At 41.6% G+C, this 20450-nt stretch overlaps 4 protein-coding genes across 5 annotated transcripts in view; 2 read left to right on the top strand and 2 right to left on the bottom strand.

Annotated features, from left to right (window-relative positions):
- frmpd1b (FERM and PDZ domain containing 1b) overlaps nt 1-11673 on the bottom strand; it is a 30075-nt gene extending 18402 nt beyond the window's left edge. For both annotated transcript variants that reach the window (XM_077533027.1, XM_077533028.1), the window contains exons 1-2: nt 11448-11673; nt 2367-2503 (exon numbers count right to left, since the gene is read on the bottom strand). The gene's annotated coding sequence lies outside the window, so the exon portion shown is untranslated. The remainder of the gene's footprint in view (nt 1-2366; nt 2504-11447) is intronic.
- Nucleotides 11674-12337: 664 nt separating this feature from the next.
- tomm5 (translocase of outer mitochondrial membrane 5 homolog (yeast)) lies at nt 12338-13555 on the top strand. The gene is made up of 2 exons (XM_077533041.1): nt 12338-12765; nt 13293-13555. Exons 1-2 carry the CDS (start codon nt 12645-12647, stop codon nt 13325-13327), a joined length of 156 nt encoding a protein of 51 aa, XP_077389167.1. The 5' UTR covers nt 12338-12644; the 3' UTR covers nt 13328-13555.
- A 527-nt stretch (nt 13556-14082) lies between these two features.
- LOC144026377 (E3 SUMO-protein ligase ZBED1-like) lies at nt 14083-17206 on the bottom strand. Its single transcript, XM_077533035.1, has 4 exons — nt 17162-17206; nt 16690-16786; nt 16386-16595; nt 14083-15734 (listed from the first exon to the last, which is right to left on the bottom strand). Exons 3-4 carry the CDS (start codon nt 16523-16525, stop codon nt 14099-14101), a joined length of 1776 nt encoding a protein of 591 aa, XP_077389161.1. The 5' UTR covers nt 16526-16595; nt 16690-16786; nt 17162-17206; the 3' UTR covers nt 14083-14098.
- On the top strand, nt 16335-20448 carry LOC144026378 (zinc finger and BTB domain-containing protein 5-like). Its single transcript, XM_077533036.1, has one exon. It carries the CDS (start codon nt 18581-18583, stop codon nt 20318-20320), a length of 1740 nt encoding a protein of 579 aa, XP_077389162.1. The 5' UTR covers nt 16335-18580; the 3' UTR covers nt 20321-20448.
- Nucleotides 20449-20450: the final 2 nt, after the last annotated feature.

The raw sequence follows: 20450 nt of genomic DNA, 5'->3' as shown, positions 1-20450 counted from the left end.
AAAAACATATCAAAAAACAGCTTAATTAAATTGTATGTCTTTTTTTTTTTTTTTAACCATAAACAACAACCGCTGCATATTGAACATCGGCATATTCACCAATTATATTTTGTGAACCTAAAAATATTGCCTTGCCGCCATCTTTTGGCATCTTGGGGCCAAGGGACAATGTTGAAGTGATGGGAGGAGCTTCATTTGGCCGCACCGTAATACAAAAAAAGGGATTTGCATTCTCTTGTGGCATCTGCAGGCAATTACAAACAGTTTGGCTTGGTGTCAACTAGGCTCATTGCGGACTTTCACAGCAGGCCTCGGTCCCTATCCCTCACAAATACCCAGCCACTGCTGGTCCCACATCTGGATATAAAATAGATAATGGAATCTGGCGTGAAGAAAAATAAAAAACTGCCAAACAAACTCGAGATATTAGTATAGTATATTTTTTAGGTGCAACAATTAATCAGTGAATAATCATTGATCAATAAATGAATTAATCAAAAAATATTTTGATAATCGATTAATCATTGATTTAGAGAACTGGTTTAATAAAATTGTCCAAATCCTGATAATCTCAGCCACTTAACCAAGTAAGACTTTTGCTAACATCTGTTTTCAATTTGGAAAACAATAACCAACATTTTTGCCAATTTTCTGACATTTTACAGACCATACCAGTAGCTGAATCATAAGACGTTTGTTTTTTGCACCGTCAAATTGAAATTTGAAGTTATGAAAATTATTATTATTATTATTATTATTATTATTATTACTATTATTATTATTATTATTATTATTATTATTATTATTTAATCAAACTCATCTATTTTAAAAATATCTGACATTGAGTAAGTCCTCCTCAACAGTAGTTGGCGCTATACTGCAGCAGTTTGACACACTGGCAAACCATCTTCTTCATCAAAAAGAAAGGTCTTTGTTTACAACGTATTGTCATTGTGTTAAATGAAATTTTCTGTCGAAAGCACTAGAAGTATATAAAAATAATCGTTAGCTGTGCTGTAGTATTTGTAGTAAATATATATATTTTTAAATACGATGCAAACATACTAAAAAAAATGACAATATGTTCTGTTTTTAGTATGACTGCATGCTTTTCCTTAACACTGACATACAAAAATCATACATAAAATCTTAAAATATATACATTAAATTCATATGTTTTGTGAGTATGACTGTATACGGTATATATTGGCATTACAAATTGATCGCTTAAAATCTGAAATATAGCAGCGTCATAAATGATGAACCGCGTTTCATATTTTTCTTTCTTCATTTCCTAGATGATGCGCAGGGCCAAATTTCTGATTGGATTTTACAGTCATCATCTTCATCTCGGTTGCTGCTTGTGCGCCAGCGATGACGAGCCTTCCGCAGTAATACTATAGCATGCTGCGTAGGTTTGACCTTTAAGAGGATTAGAAGCCTTCGATCTGCACGGGCCAACACTGGGTAGGGTGTCACTTTAGCACCTCCTGCTGATCCGTACCGAGGCCGATTGGCGAGGATGAAGACGGATGAGCGAAGCTACGTCGCTGACAGCTGCGCCCGAGGAGATGAGTGTGATTATTGACGTAACGCTGAGGAACGGGGACTGACAAACTACTCGGCCTCGTGTATATAGGGTGCGTTAGTGTAGTGTAAGGTCAAGCAGTTCCTGCACGGATTTCATTTTCACTCTTTCTCCGTCTCTCACCCTCATACTGCTCTTGCCAAGTCAGGTAACCATCTCCAATGACTGAGCAGCAACATTCTCTCCATTTTATATCCATCCTAAACACTCCATCTACTGGTTTATGAGCACATTTTTTTTAAATGTAACATTAGACTTTTATGACTCTGTTCAACTTGTGCAATAGCGTTCATGCTAAACCCAGTTAAGGTTGGCCAGAAACATTTTGAGTTAAACGCAATAGAATACAAGTTGGATAAAGTTTCTAACACATGCTGAAACAAAGACCAACATGTATTCTGTCAGTGGAATAATCAAAACCAGATGGTCATTTCCAGTCCCAAAATAATGCCCTGCATAACTACACAGCAAATTTTCAAAGAGTTCAATTTAATTGATCAAAATTGGTGTTGACGTAACTCACAGTGTTAATATGTCAGTGCAACATGTACACAAAACTAAGTAAACAATTAACACTGCATAGTGTTAATACAATTTAACACTACAAGGTACAGTAAATAATTATTGGGAGTGTAAACATGGCTCCCATCAGTGTTGATTCATTTACTCTTTAGCACTGCATTGAGTTATAGAAGATTAACACTGGAGACTCAAATAACTCTGTTAAGTGTTAATTTTACACACTGCTGTGTAGGGCCTGGGAGATGGCGTGACTCACCGCGATGAAGCTTGCCTCTTTAGGACTCCGCAACACAAACAGCCGCTCGCCCTCTGAGACATCAGCTCCGCAGCACCTCCAGGATTGGCTGAAAGGAGGTGGAGGGGGACGCTTGTGATCATCGGTGCTGTAGCCACCTGTGACGAGCGGATTACAAATCCATCAGCGAGTCCCGTCGAATGCAATGATCAATGTCCACTCGAGAATGAAGATTGAAACATCCTGCAATCAAATCTCTATCTTGGAGCGAAAGAAAATGATTATATTCCAGTATTCCAGATGATATTTTCAGGGTGAATCTTGAAAGTATGTCAAGCAAAGCAGATGTGAATCCAAACCAGCTTTGTGAATGTGGTTTTCCGAGAGGCCCCTCCTCTGGTCCCCAAGGCTCTCTCGCTTTCTCTCTCTCACTCACTCTCGCTCCACTACCAGCCTCTGATGCACATGGCGATGTTGAAACGGGGCCCTCCATCCTCATCTGGTTGTCTAAATTAAAATTTCATAGCGCCCAGTTCGGTTAACGGTTCTGACTGGGCCCGCTCTAAAGAGGACAGCAGAGTGTGGCGCGCAAGCAGAAAGACTGCCAAGCAGACAGAAATCTTGGCCAGTAGTAAAAGGGCTTTCATCATGAACATCAGGGGCGGATATGGCTGGAACCTAAAGCCAGCTTGGGGAGAAAATAAACATTTGGGGAATGCTTTGTCGTTGGCTGCGGCGTTAAGGGAGACAGTGCATAACCACACATCAAAACCGACTAAAATTACATTTAAATGTTGACCTGCTTCTGTTGGACTTCATCTTGCAGCTCCTCCATTAACCGGGAAGTCAACTCTAACATATTCTTTAAAGTAATACAGTATGTTTTATGTGGCCCCGACTAGTCTCAACAAGGCAGATTGATTAATATTGTGTTTGTGGAATATGAGCAACAAAACCCACCCGCTTTTATAATGGCTGGATGGATAGAAGTGGGCGGCCATTGTGCCACTGGCTGTCCACTGAAAATGACATCACAGTTGCTCAGGGCTCAGATACCCAATCACAGCTCAGATTCAGAAAACAGGTGAGCCGTGATTGGTGGTTTGGTTACCAAAGCACCTATGATGTCATTTTCAGTCGACAGGAAGTGACAAAATCTCCGCCCCTTAAAGGGAGACTTGACTCATTTAACAATATTCAGCAGTGAAAAGTTAATATTTGTCCAGAATGAATTTAATAACTTCATTATTTTTCATGCACAATTAGTACCTTTAAAAAAAATAAAAAATTCCTACTTCCTGTCGACCTATGATGACATCACCTGCGCTGAGGAAGTTGAAATCACCTGTTTTCTGGGTTTGGTCAGTAAAATGAGCCATGATTGGTTGTTACCTACTTCCTTGGCACAGGTGATGTCATCATCAGTCGATAGCAAGTAGAAAATTCACTTTTTTAAAGGAACTAATTGTACATGAAAAATAATGAAGTTACCACATTAATTATAGACAAAATATTAACTTTTTACTGCTGAAAATGGCTCCATGAGTCAAGTATCCCTAAGTGGGTGGATTTTGCTGCTTAACTCATACTCCACAAACACGATTTTAATCAGAAAATAATTTTAGACTAATGGTACGCATAGAACTTATTGTAAAGCTTTTTTTTTTTTTTTTTTAAGTTTGTCTTTCTTTAAGCCGTGTGTCCCATACACCGAGCTCTTTGAGGAGGCCCGTGTGTCCCAGTGAAAAGCCAGCAGAAGACCAACACAAACTGCAGGGTATATGAATAATGCATGAGGCTAATGCAGCTAGCACAGCCTCCGACTGCCTTCTTCTACACCCTTGCCAAGGCAAGACAACAAACGCAGAAAACTAGAGGGGACACTGGAAAGACAGATGGGGGTTGCAGAGGTGAAACGGGGAAATGGGAGGCGGCTTTAAAGGGGGCTAAGAAAAGGGGACTGGGATTGTGAAAGAGAAGGTTGAAGAAAAGAGAAGAGAGAAAGGACAGGATATTGGAGGGGGTGCGGAGGGCGGGAGGATTTTAAAGAGGCCGAGGAGGGCAGTGTCAAAGAAATGCACGCTGAAGTGGATGAATAGAAAGAACAAAAGTAACTACAGTGCGTTGCGAGGGAGTTTGTTCATAAGGAGGAGTTGAGAATGTTGATGAGTGCAGCATTCCTTAGGGCAAAACCAGCCAGATGGCATGACACTGATGTATTGTGTTCTTGTTGAATCAACTAAAAAAAAACAAAAAAACTAAAACATACCTGTATTGTTATTACCTCTGCCAAGAAAATTGTAGATATCATCTATTGTTTAGGTTTGTTAGCTGTACAGTGGAGTTTTGAGATACAAATTTCTTTCTTTCAGTGACCAGTTTTTGTAATGCGATTTTCAATAATGAAAATAACGCTCTATAATAATGTACTTTAAAAAATAAAGCAATAACTTAATTTAACAGAATGCAAACAATTAAATGTGTGTCATGATTTAATTAAATTAATTGTGCTCTTTCTGGTGTGCCGGACTTGTCCACTGGGGGCAGTACAATACAGCCATATTAGATACATACGAAGAAGAATCACGGTTATGATATGATGGGGGTATGTCATACGTTAACATTTATTTAGGCACAATTTTTATTTAACTTAGGTGCCATACATTTTACTTGAATTTAGTTTAGTGTTTAAGTACATGTTTATATTTTTTATTTTATCTACTATATTTAAGCGTAAAATTATTGTATATATATTTTTTTTATGATACTTTGTGCAGGTTTGAGAACCAGTAAGTATTTTTTTTAAATGACAAAGGGTTTGGTTTGAACATGTTTTTTTTGTATATGTTAGATTACTTCAAAGTTTTAAGTAGCCATCTTGAATGCAGCATGATGGAGAAGGTGTGCAATTTTGTGGTGATGCAAATCAGGATTGTTTGGCCTTGGCAGAGATTTGCAAACTACTAAATGCAGTCTAGCTTTCCATGTCACTTCATTTGTCTGTCCCCTTTCTTGCTTTAAATGCACTCATATCCCCCTACTCGCTTATCCCACATTTTATTTGATCCCAGTTATAAATCAATGAGCAAAAGCTGATGGGAGTCTGATGGTCTACTCCCGCCATATCCCAAAGTTCCCATGCAGCTGCTCACTCTACCCTGCGGCCTCTTCCAGTCTTCATTATGCGTTTGAGGTTATGAGGGCTGTCTCGATCCCTGCGTTGCAACGTCTGCGTCTCATTCCTTCAAGACAATCCCCCACTTTCCCACACAAAGTCTCTCTGTCTGACAAAACAGCCTGTTGTTCAGTCCTGCGGTCTGCTACGAGCACAGTTCATAGACGGTCCGCTCTCTCTCCTGCTTGTGAATAACAAACGTGAATTATTCAGTCAGCTGGCTGCACACACGGCTGTTACAAACACACCACTTGCGTGCACAATGCACACAAGCTTTCATATGATAAGCGAGAAAAAGAGCTTCCCTCGTTGACTAAACTGCAGCTTTATTTTGGAAAGGCGGCTATTGACATCTTGTCCCAAATCTGTCCCACACAACACACGCGCGCACACGAGCTGCCCTCCAGCTGAACGCAGCAGCAGCAGAGCAGGATTCAGCAGTTACACTTCGCACTTCACTTCGGTCATACACTCACGAACGCGACACACTTGGCAGCAAAATGTTAATTTCCAATGACTGAGGGTGCATCTTTAACCAAAATGTCACATAAAAAATGTCAGTTAAAATCTAGCAATAAATTCACAGAGTAAGTTGGAGATCCAGAATAAAATATTTCAGTTCCAACTACCTCAAATGAAGCTGCATAGGTCTGATTCTTGTGTAGTTCATTTGACTTGTTTGAGTTCAGCTGGAGGAGGTGAACTCTGCTGCTGCTGCTGTTTTCCTACAGTCATCTGGATTCATACTGTAACTTGACCTGAAGCGAATGAAAACATATCCACCTTTTCTTACGTATGTCACGTGCTGTTTGGATTGCCTTAGAATCACTTCAAGGTTTTCTCTGTGACACTTGCTCGATGTTGTTGAACCTCTCGAATGAACTGCAACCACTTCAAATGTTAGCAGCTAACGTGCTCAGAGATGGCTCTATTATTTCATCGCTGTCTTGTGCCTGGTTGAGTGTCATCTACAGGATCGGTTGCTTTACATCTGACAAAAAAGAATGTTATGAAGCCACACCTGTTTGGAAAATTGATCAGAAGTGGCATGCTTCCTGTGTGGTTTGCATGTTCTCTGTGTTCATGGGGGTTTTCTCGTGCATGTTTAGTTAAATGAATATTCTAAACTGTCCAGTATGATTGAGAATCACTGTTTATATGAGACCTATAAGTACATTGTTCAGGTGTCACAATTCCAGTTGTTTTCCTTTAAGTGGCACAATTTTGGATATGCGTATAGAGGGGGGAAAAAAATACAAGGGTGCGTATCTCTCCAATAAAAGACAATTCACTTCTATACATATTTTGATATATTGTAGCCCGTAGGCAGTATCTTATTTTGAAATGGCTTGATCAGAACCATCAAAAAGCCCAAAATGGGTCACAATACTGCCTACGGGATAATTATTCAAATAATTTATTATTTATTATTATATATATTATTATTATTATAAATTATTTAAAACATATATTTTACAGGTATACTCTTTATCCTCATTGCTGCATCTTGCTAAGTCATTTAGTTGTGAAACTCTTCTTCGTATTTTATGTATGTCTGTATTAGACTTCCACCTGGTGGCCAAATTACTGCACATTTTATTAATAACGTACACTTGCTTGTTTTCTTTCTTCTTTTTTTTCACCACCATATATAAACAGTATTGATGGGATTTTATTATTATTATTTTTTTTACATGCATTTCACACTCATAGATCCAATCAGCATATATGAGGTCCTCAGACAAATAAATAGGTTCTACAACTGTGTTACAACCCCCCTGACCAATTCAATGCCTTGCTCAATGGCACGCTAGGGAGAGAAGTAACATTATAAGTACACCACCCCCCACCTCCCACACTCAAATTTGCCTACAGCAGGTTTTGAACCTGTGACTGTCTGGTCAGGAAGCCAAAAGCTTCTACTGCCTCCACGGACAGGAAACATAATCCTGATCCCATACGGGCCTGCCACTGGTATTCCAGACTGCATCACATCTGCTGTTCTTCATGCAAGCGTTCAAGCCCATTCCATTAGCATTATGAAGCCTGGACTCACCGTGCACAACTCATTTCATTTCCCCTTTCATCAGCGACTTGGCGGGCCTGGCACTCCCCAGTGCACTATTAAATAATGAACCTTTTGAAGATTAATAGTGTACTGTGTTGTGCTGCACGTCGCTATCGATGGTTCCGAGAGATCTCAGTGGAAGTCTCGCTGGATGTGAGAGTGTGTGATATATTGTCACTGTCTGAGACTCACTTCAATAACAGCATATCGAAAGGGTTATCTTAAAATGGAATCATTCCAATAGATTTGGAGCTTTGATATGAAATAAAAAAAAATACAGCGGTTCCTTTCCTCCGGCTACAACGTAACCGTATTTGTACATAGCCCATCACTAACCTCGCTGAACACCTGAGTGCAGTCATTATAACACTAAATACGGTATAAATCAAATGAAAACGTGAGCGTGCTTTCTTGCGCCAATTCCAGATGATGTAGACCCATTTTTCAAAGTATTCATATAGAAATGAAAAGGGAGATCTCCGATAAGATGAACAGAAAGTCTTGGCTGTTCCATTCTAATAACCTTTTGTACGATATGTTCCTAAATAGAGTTGGCCTACATTATGGCACCGCTGTCACTCAACTGTGCCATTACCATGGAGCTGTCACATCAATGAGGTCATGTCTCCCTTTCCTCTGCAACATAGTGTACTGTTATGATTTTTTTTTTTTAACCCTACCGCTCCTTCTATACCAAGCATCAACATGGACTGTACGTACAAAAGAATTGGGACACCGACAGCATGTGTAGATAGAAGAAAATATGGCGTTGATCCCCCTTGACAGCTTCCACTCCCCAGAGGAGCTTTTCGACAAGATTTTGGAGTGTGTGGCATTTTTTTTCCTCCGTTCACCTAATTCATACGAAAGCTGTCGCTTTCTGTCATGCTATAACAGAAAAGGGTCTTCCCAAGTAGGGAAGCATAGAAAATATTTGGGTAAGATGAAAAATTAACATCTAAGGACAACTAAACCCTGACTGATTCATAAAACGTTCTGTTCTATACAGTGTGCTTTTACCCATAGCCATGCGTCCATATTACAGTACAGCGAACACGCCATATTGCAAAATTTTAAGCAATTGTTTGTGTTTTATGAGTTTTTGACCATACAATGTGATTAACCTCGAGTAATAATTACAGAAAAATCAGCAACAATTTGCATTCGATCAAAGGCGTTTCGCATTACATGCTAGCATTAAACTGGTGGACTTTTGCTATTAATGTTATGATTTGGTTGAACATTTTAGTGTCTATATATACAATGTTTAAATCTAGTATTTTCTCTTAATGTGTTGCTACACCGTGTGTGTGTTGTAGCTGTTATTTGAAGGTGTATAATTAAGGTAGCATCTATGCTAATTTCTGTTAGCTTGTGTAAAATGTTTCATGATTTGTGTCAGTTTTACATAGGGTGAACAAATGACCTCTGTTGCCCAGACATGTCTACTTTTTTATATCCTTTTCAGGTGTCTGGTTGGGTTTATAAATTCATGAAAATGTCCGGTTTCAATTGCTTTTCATGGGACCAATTAAATATGCATGTATTGAATTTGACTGACACTTTGTGCGACAAATGGGAGATGGAGGGAGCGTGATGTTATCGCCGTATGTGACCTACGACATTTGTGAGTGGCGGCCGGGCACCCGAAAGTCGCCGGACCGGTGTTACATTACCAGTTGGGCAAGCCAAATGCAACTGCAGTTAGTTAGAATTTTAGCTCATTGGTAGCGCTCTGCGCTCACAAGACGGTGATGTCGTGGCTCAGGTTCGATCCCTGATATTGCCGGAAAAAGATCTCAAATAGTAGATCTTGGGGCAAAAAAGGTTGGGGATTTATAACATTGTGTCATTAATTATTCATTTGTCAAGTAACACTTCAAATGAGACACAACAGAGTTTCCTCATTTTTGGAAATCAAAATATGGTCACCAAATTGGGAGTTACAAAAACAACAAAACGAGAGTGAGAACAGGTGCTAATTAATTCAAGTTTTGAAAGGAGGTGGGAGGGGTGAAACTATAAGATTATTTGCTATATGGTCTATAGCGCAGTACATATTAACATGGAGCAGATGGGCCAACAAATATGTAAACAATTGATGAGTCGACAACAACAAGACTCAAGTCATTTATCGGTTGACCGAAGGATCAGTTGGCCTAGAAGACCAACCCAGCAACTGCCCTGGAGACACGCAGTGAAGATAAAAAGCATGGCAGGCCAGGCTGGCTGCAGTTAAGTGGGACAGTGGAGCAGTCAACGGGGCAGTCAGAGGCTAATGCAGGCAGGCAACAAGACTTTCCTGATGTGCGAGCTCTGCCCCTTGCGTATCTCCTGTGGCAGCATGAGCTCAGAGCATGCACGTCCCATCACATGGGATAACATATACATCCCTGAGTCACTACACGCTGCCTGCAGCAGAGCCAGAACACACGTAAGACTAACACAGAACATCCACCTTTTTCTCACATCACAGGAGCAGCAGGGATGTGATTTTATTTAAGTTGAAAATCTAGCTGGAATTTGTGGAAATAAACCAGGAGTCGGCTAAATTGGGGTTAGGAAACATAAATAAAGTTGGGGAAAACATATGTTAGCCTAGTGCTAATTAAAACAACCTGATTTTATCATGCAAGTAAAACTTTGTCAATTCATCAATTTTTTATATTGTGTTGGCAACCAAATCGAGTGAAAATCATGAAGAGTGAAGTGGGAAAAAATGGAGCAACTAAAATGATGTAATGTCCTTCCATGTGAACAGGTAGGACGGGGGCAGATTTACCATTAGGCAAGCACAGGAAATTGCCAGGGACCCTCTGGACAAAATATTGAGTCAAGTTTTGTCTTTGATGTGATTATTATTAATTTATCATAAGTCATGACCGTTTCTAGTGTCCCTCCTTGCTTCTTATGCAATGGACAATTACCATACATCTTTTTGCAACTACTTTACAGCAGTTGAAATAGTAAACAATTTGATCATCAATTACAGTGTTGACATGATTCACCTGTTAGCTAAAACGCACAAATTTGATGACTCAAGCTCAGGAAATATGAGAATTGTCTGAAATTCACACTTATAAAATAAATATTGATATTCAAAATATTTACAGTACACATATGTAACATTGCTGCCTCCAAAGCAGAGATGTGTCAATGAAAGTGTGAAGTGAGATTCTGTAAAAAAAAAAATAAAAAAAATGTGGTGTATTAAATCAAAGCCCCAGAACACCAAAACGCATATCGTTCCGGTCTAGTTGTGTTGTCATGTATGGCATGGACTGGCACAGACGAAGAAGGCTGCTGCTTCTGGCCTTGGGACATAAAGACAGGGAAAGAAGGGAAAAAAAGATCACTGTCCCAAGGCACTGCCAGTCGCCTACGCCCATTCATAATATGTGCTTTACTAGCTGCACTTCTTGGATCATCATGAATCACAAGAGTCGATTGAGCTTTAACTGTGCATTCAGCATGAATCCTCAATATCACAGCTAACGGTATGCTGAATGACTTCAATATATGTGAATATATGTGGTCACACACTGCTCCTAAATGCCTCCAGAAAGCATCCACCCTTCCCCTATGGTCAAATTGTGATTGAGCAGCCAGTCAAATCAAGGGACTTAACAAAGGAAAAGGTCAGCCTTTTGTTGGTTCCATATATAATCTTAATCGGATTGAAATATCCTTTGCCTCACTCAAATCGGAACGCGGGTGCAATCCGTGGGCTGCGTGGACCGCCGTCAATTGAATTATTCATTCGGCGGAGAAATCTCAAGCGGAGAAGACTGGAATGGACGCAAGGTGCGAGGAAGGCGAGCGATCAGGCGCCTCGATGCGTGGATAAATGTTCACTCACCTCGTGCTTTCAAGAGGAGGCACACGCGGACCGGGAGTCTTTGGAGGGTGATGCGGAGAATGTGAAGACAAACAGCGATTGTCTCTTCCCCCGAAAAATCCGTGGCGTGATCCCGAGACCGGATGAGGACGATGATGGGGTGGTGGTGGGGTGGTGTCTATGCGCTGGATGCTGTCATCGTGCCGGGACTGCTTCTCTTGTTTAGTCCTCGGCCCTGAGCTCAGAAATAGACCCACCCACCCTCTCTCTCATGTACCAGCCCCCTCCCCGCCCCCCAACTCGCTTTGTCGTCTGCCCACTGGACCCCCGCCCCTCCCTTTGCAAGGTCAGACAACATCGCCATCACAAATAGGAGTCGGCCTACATCACACAACACAGATGATTTCTCAATGGTTTTCTCAGGATGACTAATCTGATGCTGTTGATTTTTAGTTTTTTTACAATTTGTTTTTACGGTATGAATGGGTGTCTAGTTTCAATATATTTCTGTATGTGTAGCCCTAAAAAAAAAAAAAAAAAAAAAGAACAGATTAGGGTATTTTACCTTCGATGCGTGTTTTCCCATCAGGCCATTACAGAACAACTGTATAATCAAACAAGTAGACCACCAGACCCCCATATTTCTTGACTGTGCCAATTCCATTAAATTAAATGTAAGAACATCGCAATTGGATTTATCTGGAGCGGCCTCTTACAGTTTTTTTTTTGTGTTAAACCAAATTATTGTATCCATGTGCACTGTTTGTTTACTTTTACAGCCACCTAGTGGCCCCTTTTCTATGACAATTTCCTCAAAATAATAATAATAATAATAATAATAATAATAATAATAATAATAATAATAATAATAATAATAATAGAATTATTTTTAATTTGGGTGAGTCGTAGTATTTAAAGGCCCTCTATTTGTTCGCTTGTATGGCGACGTTAATTACTATTGATAGTTGCATTTTGACATTTATGGGTCGCCATTGGTATTATGGCTGTAGCGTATTGGTATAAGTTGGATTGGTACATTTGTACAAACGCTTTTATTTCGAGTTCATTTTGTACAGTCTTAGTGCAGTTTGTCTCTCCTCGTTCACCATACTTGACCTTAACTACTTCCGGCGGACATTTCCGGGTCATAGCGTTTCTTCCATGCTCCTGAAAAGCAGCAGCCTCGCGTTGAAATTAAAACGGAGAAGCTAATTCATCATGTTAAAACTGGAAGGACTCGGACCAAAGATGGACCCAGAGGAAATGAAGAAGAAAATGCGACAAGACGTCGTCTCATCTTTACGAAACTTTCTTATTTACGTTGCTCTCCTCAGAGCCAGTGAGTACACACAGAAGATGGCAAGATGACATTGGAATGCCACTAAACGATGTCCTCCTATATAAACCTTACCGTGGTATTTTCTGTTGTCCTTTAATAATTCTTATTAAATTGACTAAACATGTTAAGTTTGTGTTACTAAAGTGGCGAAATTACCAAGAGGTAAAATGTAAAATATTGAAAAATTCTGGTGACCTGCAAATGAGAGGACTTAATTATGCATGTTTTGAGTTGAATGTGATTATCTTAGGTTTCTTGGGGGAAAAATACCTAAACGCACAATGCTATGAGAGGTATATGATTTCTTTTTTTTTATTAAAAAAATTAGGAGTGGTATTTACTTGAGGAAACTGTTTTTTTAACTCTGAAATTCTATTTAACCTCTTCTTGTAAAATTTACTTAATTTCTGAGTTAATAAGTTTACTCGTTTTTTTTAAATTAAAATATCACTCCCCGGTTTTTCCCCAGTGTTGTTTTAACTCAAAATTGTGTTGCTGAATAATCAAAAGTACTCATTTATTCACAGCTCCATTTGTACTAAAGCAGCTGGACAGTATATGAGATGGGTGTCTTCCTTCCATCCTGAGTATCGCACATGTGGATGTGGCTGAGTGGAACACGACACGCGGCGGATGTCAATCGTCCGTCCATCTTCACAACTTGCAGAATAATCATTTTCATTGTCTTAGTCCCTTGATCTGGCTGTTTAACACTTACTGTGCTCATTTTTCAACAAAAGATGTAGTAGTATAAATGGCCATTATGGTATTAAAGGACTGTTAAAAATTATGTTTTAACTTATTTGGTGTGATGTGTTGACACTGTTGGGTCTATTTAATATTTTGGTTAAAGTAGCAGACACCTCAATATGATGCAGCACAGTAGAATTGGGTATTGTAAAAAACACATCAGAAATGTTCAATTTGGAAGAATGATGCGTCAATAAATTTGAATATCACACAAAAATACATTCAAGCGAAACATTCCTGTGCCACAGACAAATGTAAGGAAACAGTTTTGTTTAACACTTTAATTAAACATGTTGAAAATCAATTCAACATACAGTGTAGGTCAACATAACAGAAAAACAGGTGATGAAGCAAAACATTTGTGAAATTAAAAAAAAAAAAATATTGCATCTTGTAACATTCACCTTAATGTCGCAAATATATATATATATATATCGTATCCAATTTAAAATGAGAGCTCAAAAAAAAAAAAAGGTGGCATTTCAGGCCATTTAGGCTTGGATTACATGCTGCAATCACAAAACAAATTTAGAAAAGTGCCTAGACGAGGTAGATAGGCTATTAGTGTTGTTGTTTTTTTTTTTTACAAGAGTGTATGATTACAATGGAGAAAAGTCAACATATTGACTTGCTCCGATCCGATGCTTGCCCTCCGCTTTGACGGGATGTTCCCAGCAGCGGAGGCTAGCCGCTCTGAGGGTGTCGACATCGCTGGAATAACCAAAAACGACTTGGCCAGCTTAGCCAAGGTTGGATAGCGTGCTGCGTTTTGCCTCCACCATGCCAATGGGTTCTCCTTCTTGGAGAGAGGCTGTTCTCCAAAATACTGCAAGACCTCCTTCTGCACCGCTTGACTTAGCTGCTCATCCTCATCTTCCTCCTCCTCATCGCTGCTGCTGGAGTCTGACGGCGATCCCAGAATACTTTTGAGCAACGATCCGTACTTTGTACTTAAGCGGTCTTTTGTTTTGGCGGTGGCCTCTTCATTCCCGCTTTCATTTGAATGTCTTGCTTCCATTCTAACAACGAGCGCCATGGACTGGATTGTGCACTGGACTTTAAACACTTCTTCATCAGGCAAGAACTTGAGTTTTCGAAACCTCGGGTCCAAAGCTGCAGCCAAGAGGACAGTGTTAGGAGCTTCGGGTTGGAATGAAAACAGTTTTTGCCATTTCTCTGTGATCTGTTCGGCCACTTGAGCCTGGAAAGCCGTGGCTGATGCGGTTTTGAATGTCGAACTCAGCATCGATTTCTTCAGGTTGTGCACCAGCTGTGGAAGAGCAGAGAGGGTAACACATTGCTCCCCACTAAGAAACGCCGTCGCTCCTTCAAATGGTCCGAGGACCTGAGTCAGCTCCTCGATGAGGTTCCACTGCTCCGCATCTAGATCCAGGTGTGGCTCTTTTACGACTGTGGGATCGGAAAGCGCCGCGGTCACTGGCCATCTTTGTTCGAGGAGCCTGGACAGCATGTGGTATGTGCTGGTCCACTCAGCACTTACATCCGGGATCAACATCATCGGAGGCATTCCCATTTCTTGCTGCTTTTCTATGAGCTTGGCACAAGCGACTTCATTTCGTTTAAAATGTTCGACCAGGCATCTAGCGGAATCCACACACTTCGCAATGCTGTCTTTGTTTCTTAGCGTACTCTCAACAACTACATTCAGAGTGTGCCCTGAGCACATCAAGGAAACCCAGTCATGCCTCTCCGCCAGAATTTCAAGCGCCCCCATGGAGGCCTCATTGCCATGGACAACTGCTTTCACCTTTGGCAACGGAATACTAAATTTGCCAACGGCCTCCTCCAGCCAGTCCGCAATGTCGGCAGCCGCGTGCCTCTCTTCGAGACGCATCGTCGCGAGGTAGAGACACTTCATCTCCCAATCTTCCCCCAAGAAGTGACAAGACAGCCCGAGATAGATCGCGGCGGCCACACTCGTCCAGACGTCTGTAGTCAGTGCAACACACTCCGTGTCCTGAAGGACATTTTTCAATTTCTCAGTCATTTCTTGGTGCCTCCTCTCCATCATACTTGTGAAAAAAGCTATCGATGGTATGTTGTACTTAGGGTTGAAAGTCGAAATCATCTTTCTAAATCCCTTGTCCTCCACCATAGATAGTGGGCGCATATCAGTGATCAGCATGTCTAAAATGCTCTCTGTTAGCAAGGCAGCATCTTTAACAGAGCATGATGGAACTGGGCGACCAAATGTTGTGCTGGAGGAAAAAAACAAAACAATTTATTAATATGCATAACAATTGACATTACTTAATAATGTAAACTAGCCCTATCATACCACCATTCAAGCAAGGACCGCTACTATTTTTTTTTTTTTAGTCTTTTCTCACCTACCACACATTTCAAATGTATAATTTATTAAGTTTGTATTGTAAGGAAAGCACTGTTTTCCACAAAAGCATGTGGACCACAACTGCTACACAAGTCTATATAGTTAGCTATATTTTTTAAATCGCTTTTATCGTATAAAATAAGATGAAACAAAAATAAGTGCATCTGTATTAAAAAAAAACAAAAAAAAACGGTTGAACAACATGCATTTCCATTTCACAGGAAATTGCAGTACCAAAATAGCATGTGGAACACAACTGTTGCAAAAATGTAAAACATTAGCAGTAATATTTCTCAGTACTTTTAGGGAAAAAACATCACTCGTTGAAAAGCACTGGATTTTGGATCCGCGTCATCTGATTTGTGAGGATTATATTGGTTTAAATGTCGTTTGATTTCTATAACAATCTTCCCGGTTTGTATGCTAGTCGTCACAAGCAAAAGCAACAATACGCCGCTTGTCTTCACAGAGGAAGCATTTGCATTGCGTTGCGGAAATGCCCGGATGCCGAACCTACCTTGGCTCCTCTGTCTGCAACGCGTGGACAAACCCCTCGTTCTCCTCCATACTGTTAGTAAGGCAGTCTTTGTCGAGGAGGCGGGCCAAAGACCTGTTTATTTTTTCGTTCCGCGCGGAGCTGGCAGCGAGTTTGGCCATGTACTGCAGTGCGCGTTTGTCTGCCACTGGTGCCGGACTCGGCACCGTGTCCAGTAACTCTAGGTGATACCTGGTGAAGTGAGAGCGCACATTTGTGGTGTTCCCGCAGTGCTTAACCCTCTTTTTGCAAATCTTGCAGACTGCGAAGCTCGTGTCAAACTTGCCATTCCCGGGTATTCGGTAAAAACCAAAATAAGTCCAAATCTTCGCTTTCCAAGAGGACGGGGCGGGTTGAATTTCCTCCATATTTGTTTTTGTGTCCTGCGCAGACAACGTGCGAGTGAGTGGACCGCACTGGAACGCCAACGGAAACACGTGACCTCCACTTCCGCATCGTTTGTAAGCCCGACTCCAACTATAACACTAACCACAACCATAACAATAACCATAACATTAAATCTAACTAATGTGAAACTGTACTGTATTTTTTTTGTTACACTCTTTCGCTCTTAACTCTGAAAAGTCGGCTGTTGGCGCTTTCCCCGCCACCGGAAGCAGTTGCGTTGCATTGCAGAAATATCTGAAATCCCCGGATGTTAGACATCGCGCCATAAAGACATCAGGCTACAGACGCCATACCTGCTAACTTGCGACTGTAGGCTCTTGCACAAGAACAAAAATCAATGTTTACGTTACCTTGTGTCGTCGACGTTGTTTGTTGAACTGGAAACAACGACTGGGTGTTTTCGGTTCAGATGCGAAATCATTGTGGACGTGCTGCTGTGGAACGCCAGTTCTGCTTTGCAGTGGTCACATTGCACTATGTTGTATTCTTTAAGTCTGAAATGATCCCAAACTTTGGACATTCTCTGTTTTTTACGCACGGTTTCTTGAGAGTCTGCCATCGCGCCAACTTGACAAGTTGCGTCTACAAGAAAAGTCCGTGTGGAACAAGATGTATTCGTGCAGTGGTTCCTGAACTTCCTGAGAGCATTTGTTGCGCTTTCATATGATGACCACTTGGTGGCAATTTTGTATTAATATGCTGGATTCCACTCCAGTTGGATTAAGAACGCTCCACTCGGCATCCTTCGTGCACTCGCACTCCCGGCCAAACAATGAATCCTTCTGCATATTTCGGGACGTTTTTTCGTGCAGCGAGAATAAACAACGATCCTTCCATATCGATCCTTCCACGCGATCGTGTTTCAAGGCACGCGTCTCCTCCACACAGAGCATCTGCTTGAGCCTCGGATGCAGACAATGAACGTTCACGTCAGACGTGACTGAGAGGTCAGACTGGAGTAAATTCGATGCAATTTACAGCACATTTCAAACCTTAATACCTACGATAATGCCAGTAGCATCCTCATAGACGTTAACAAAACTGTGTACATGTACCCCCGTTTATCGCGAGAGATGAGTTTCATTGCCATAGTCCAGTATTGACACTTACGAAGATGCGGGCATTTCTGATATTTCCGCAATGTACAGTAATGCAAATGCTTCTTTTACACGGTGTAAACAAACGACATATTGTACTGTATTGCTTTTGCCTGTGACTAGCATACAAACCAGACAGATTGTTGCAGTATTAAAACATTTCATCACATTTGGAAATCAAAATAATCCTTATAACTCAAATTACAACGATCCAAAGTCCAATGCTTTTCAATGAGCGGAGATCTTCCTTTCACCGAGTTGACAGACATATCGACTTGTGAGGTAAACTCAGAATTGTCAATAGATGTATGACCGATTCCCACACACCTAAAACAAATTCAACATTTTAAAATTACTTTCAAATGTATTCCTTCGCACACGTTCTCGCTTTGTTTTTTTCCCACTCCTAATAGTTTACTGTTGAACTGGCATAGGCTACAAAACAAAACAGGATCAAATATTGAACACCTGACCAAAATGTTCACCCAAAATATAAAATGTCTACCAAAAAGCTCAATGTGAAACCCCACAAGATAATGTAAACTAAATGTTAAGCTAATAATGAACTAATTAATACCAAACAACAACTACTGGATTGTATAATTACACACAAAAATGCTAGAGAACGGTTTCTAATTTAATCTAATGTAAAATCTGCAATATAGAGGGGGCATGGACTTTCCAAATCACTTCAAGCACATTTTCCAGCAGCTGAACCTTCAGCGACTCCATGCTCAAATGTGTGACTGTGTGGTGGAGGTGGGAGGCCACAAATTCCACGCACACCGCGCCATTCTGGCAGCATGCAGTTCCCACTTCAAGGCTCTCATCAACTCCGGCGACGGCGCTGACGACATTAGCGGACAAAGTGTCGATAAAGTCGCAGGTCCCAACTTGATGGTGCTTGACCCGGAAGTGGTGACCCCGGAGGCCTTCTCCACCCTGCTGGACATGATCTACACATCCACGTTGTCGCTCGGTGCATCCAACGTGATGGACGTGCTGCTGGCCGCCTCGCACCTCCACCTGAACTTTGTGGTCAAGGCCTGTAAGCTTCACCTGTCTAGAAAAAACTTCCCGGCTGCGGCGCCAAAAAGCTGGCGGCGGGAGCATCCGTCTTCGCAAACCCAGCTCACATCTGTGGAGCTACTCGACGAGGAGGGCGCCGAGGTGAGCCAGTCGGGGGACGATCCCTCCGAGCAGAAGAGAAAGTCACATGAGGAAGGATTGAATGACAGAAAGAGGGCCTGCAGAGTTTCTGGAGATGAAAGTTCTCCAACTGTGACCCGAAGCACAGCCAACAACGAGGAGCTGCTCTCTGTGGACCGCTTAAAGATGCCGATAAAAACGTGGGAGGGTCAGCTGGATGAGGTGGAGGAAAAATACGGTATAACCATGACAGACTCGGAGGAGATCCAGCTGCCGAGTCAGTCAGACAGCAGCGCAGGTGGAGAGACTTTTGTCAAAGATGGAGGAGAGCCCGAGGTGGAGACAGTAAAGATAAAAAAAGAAACCATGACCTCCTCCTCTCCTGATCTTTCTCCATCATCACCTCCACAAGACTCATCTGAAGCAAATGGTGACAAAATAAGCAGTCCCGATGCAGATGTCAGCTGTTTACAATCCCAGCTGTGCTCAGATGTTCCTAACAAAGAGTTTGGAGATGTACGTGAGGATGAGGGCATCGACAGCCTTTCTGAACTGGCCTTTTCCTGCTTCCTGAATCCCGGTAATGACAGCGAGATAGGCGCTCTGGATGAAGAAACGAGTCTCACGAGTCTCACGGCAGCTGCCACTGCAGCGGCCGCCGCCAGTGACGCGCGTCAAAACTCAAATGCTTCTTCTGTCCAAGCGTCAGATTCAACTCTGGTTTTCCCGGTAACTTCTCTCCCTTTGCAACAGCTTCTCCCCACTCGGCCTCTTCCTTTTAGCGACACGCTCATCTTCCAGCCTGCGTGCAACTCCCTAACGGGAATCCTTGGGCGGGAGCCTTCGAAGTCCTCGAAGGGACACGCGGGATCAAGCGGAACGACTTTCCGCCGCATCGCCCCAAAAGCGGCGCCGGTTTCTGAAGCGGATCCTTCAGCAGCTTCCGGCTCAGCTGGACCCGATAAAGCACCTCTGACCAGAGCTTCAGACGACGTGTTGTCCAAGTGCAAGAAAGCAGCAGCTGAAGTCAACGTGCTTCTAGTGGAAGGAGACAAGAAGTACGCCTGTAAAATCTGCTCCAAGACATTCACAAACTTAGCGGACTGTAAGAAACATATTCGTGTCCACACCGGAGAAAAGCCTTACCCTTGTCTCAAGTGTGGTAAACGCTTCAGCCAGTCGTCACATCTGTACAAGCACTCTAAGAATTCCACCTGCTTGAACTGGAAGGACAAAAGTTCTTTCCAAGACACTTTGCACTGACTCCAAATCAGTTTTACCATACAAAATTCTTGAATTTCATACATGGTTAATGCTCTCACCCTTACTGCATTCTAATTCATGTACAGATGAAATGAAAAGTTTGAAGTAAAATGCAATGGACACAAGAAGC

This window comes from Festucalex cinctus, chromosome 9, assembly GCF_051991245.1.
Source record: "Festucalex cinctus isolate MCC-2025b chromosome 9, RoL_Fcin_1.0, whole genome shotgun sequence".
Lineage (NCBI taxonomy): Eukaryota > Metazoa > Chordata > Actinopteri > Syngnathiformes > Syngnathidae > Festucalex > Festucalex cinctus.
Note: the sequence above shows the minus strand (reverse complement) of the source record. Positions and strands in the feature narration are given on the sequence as shown.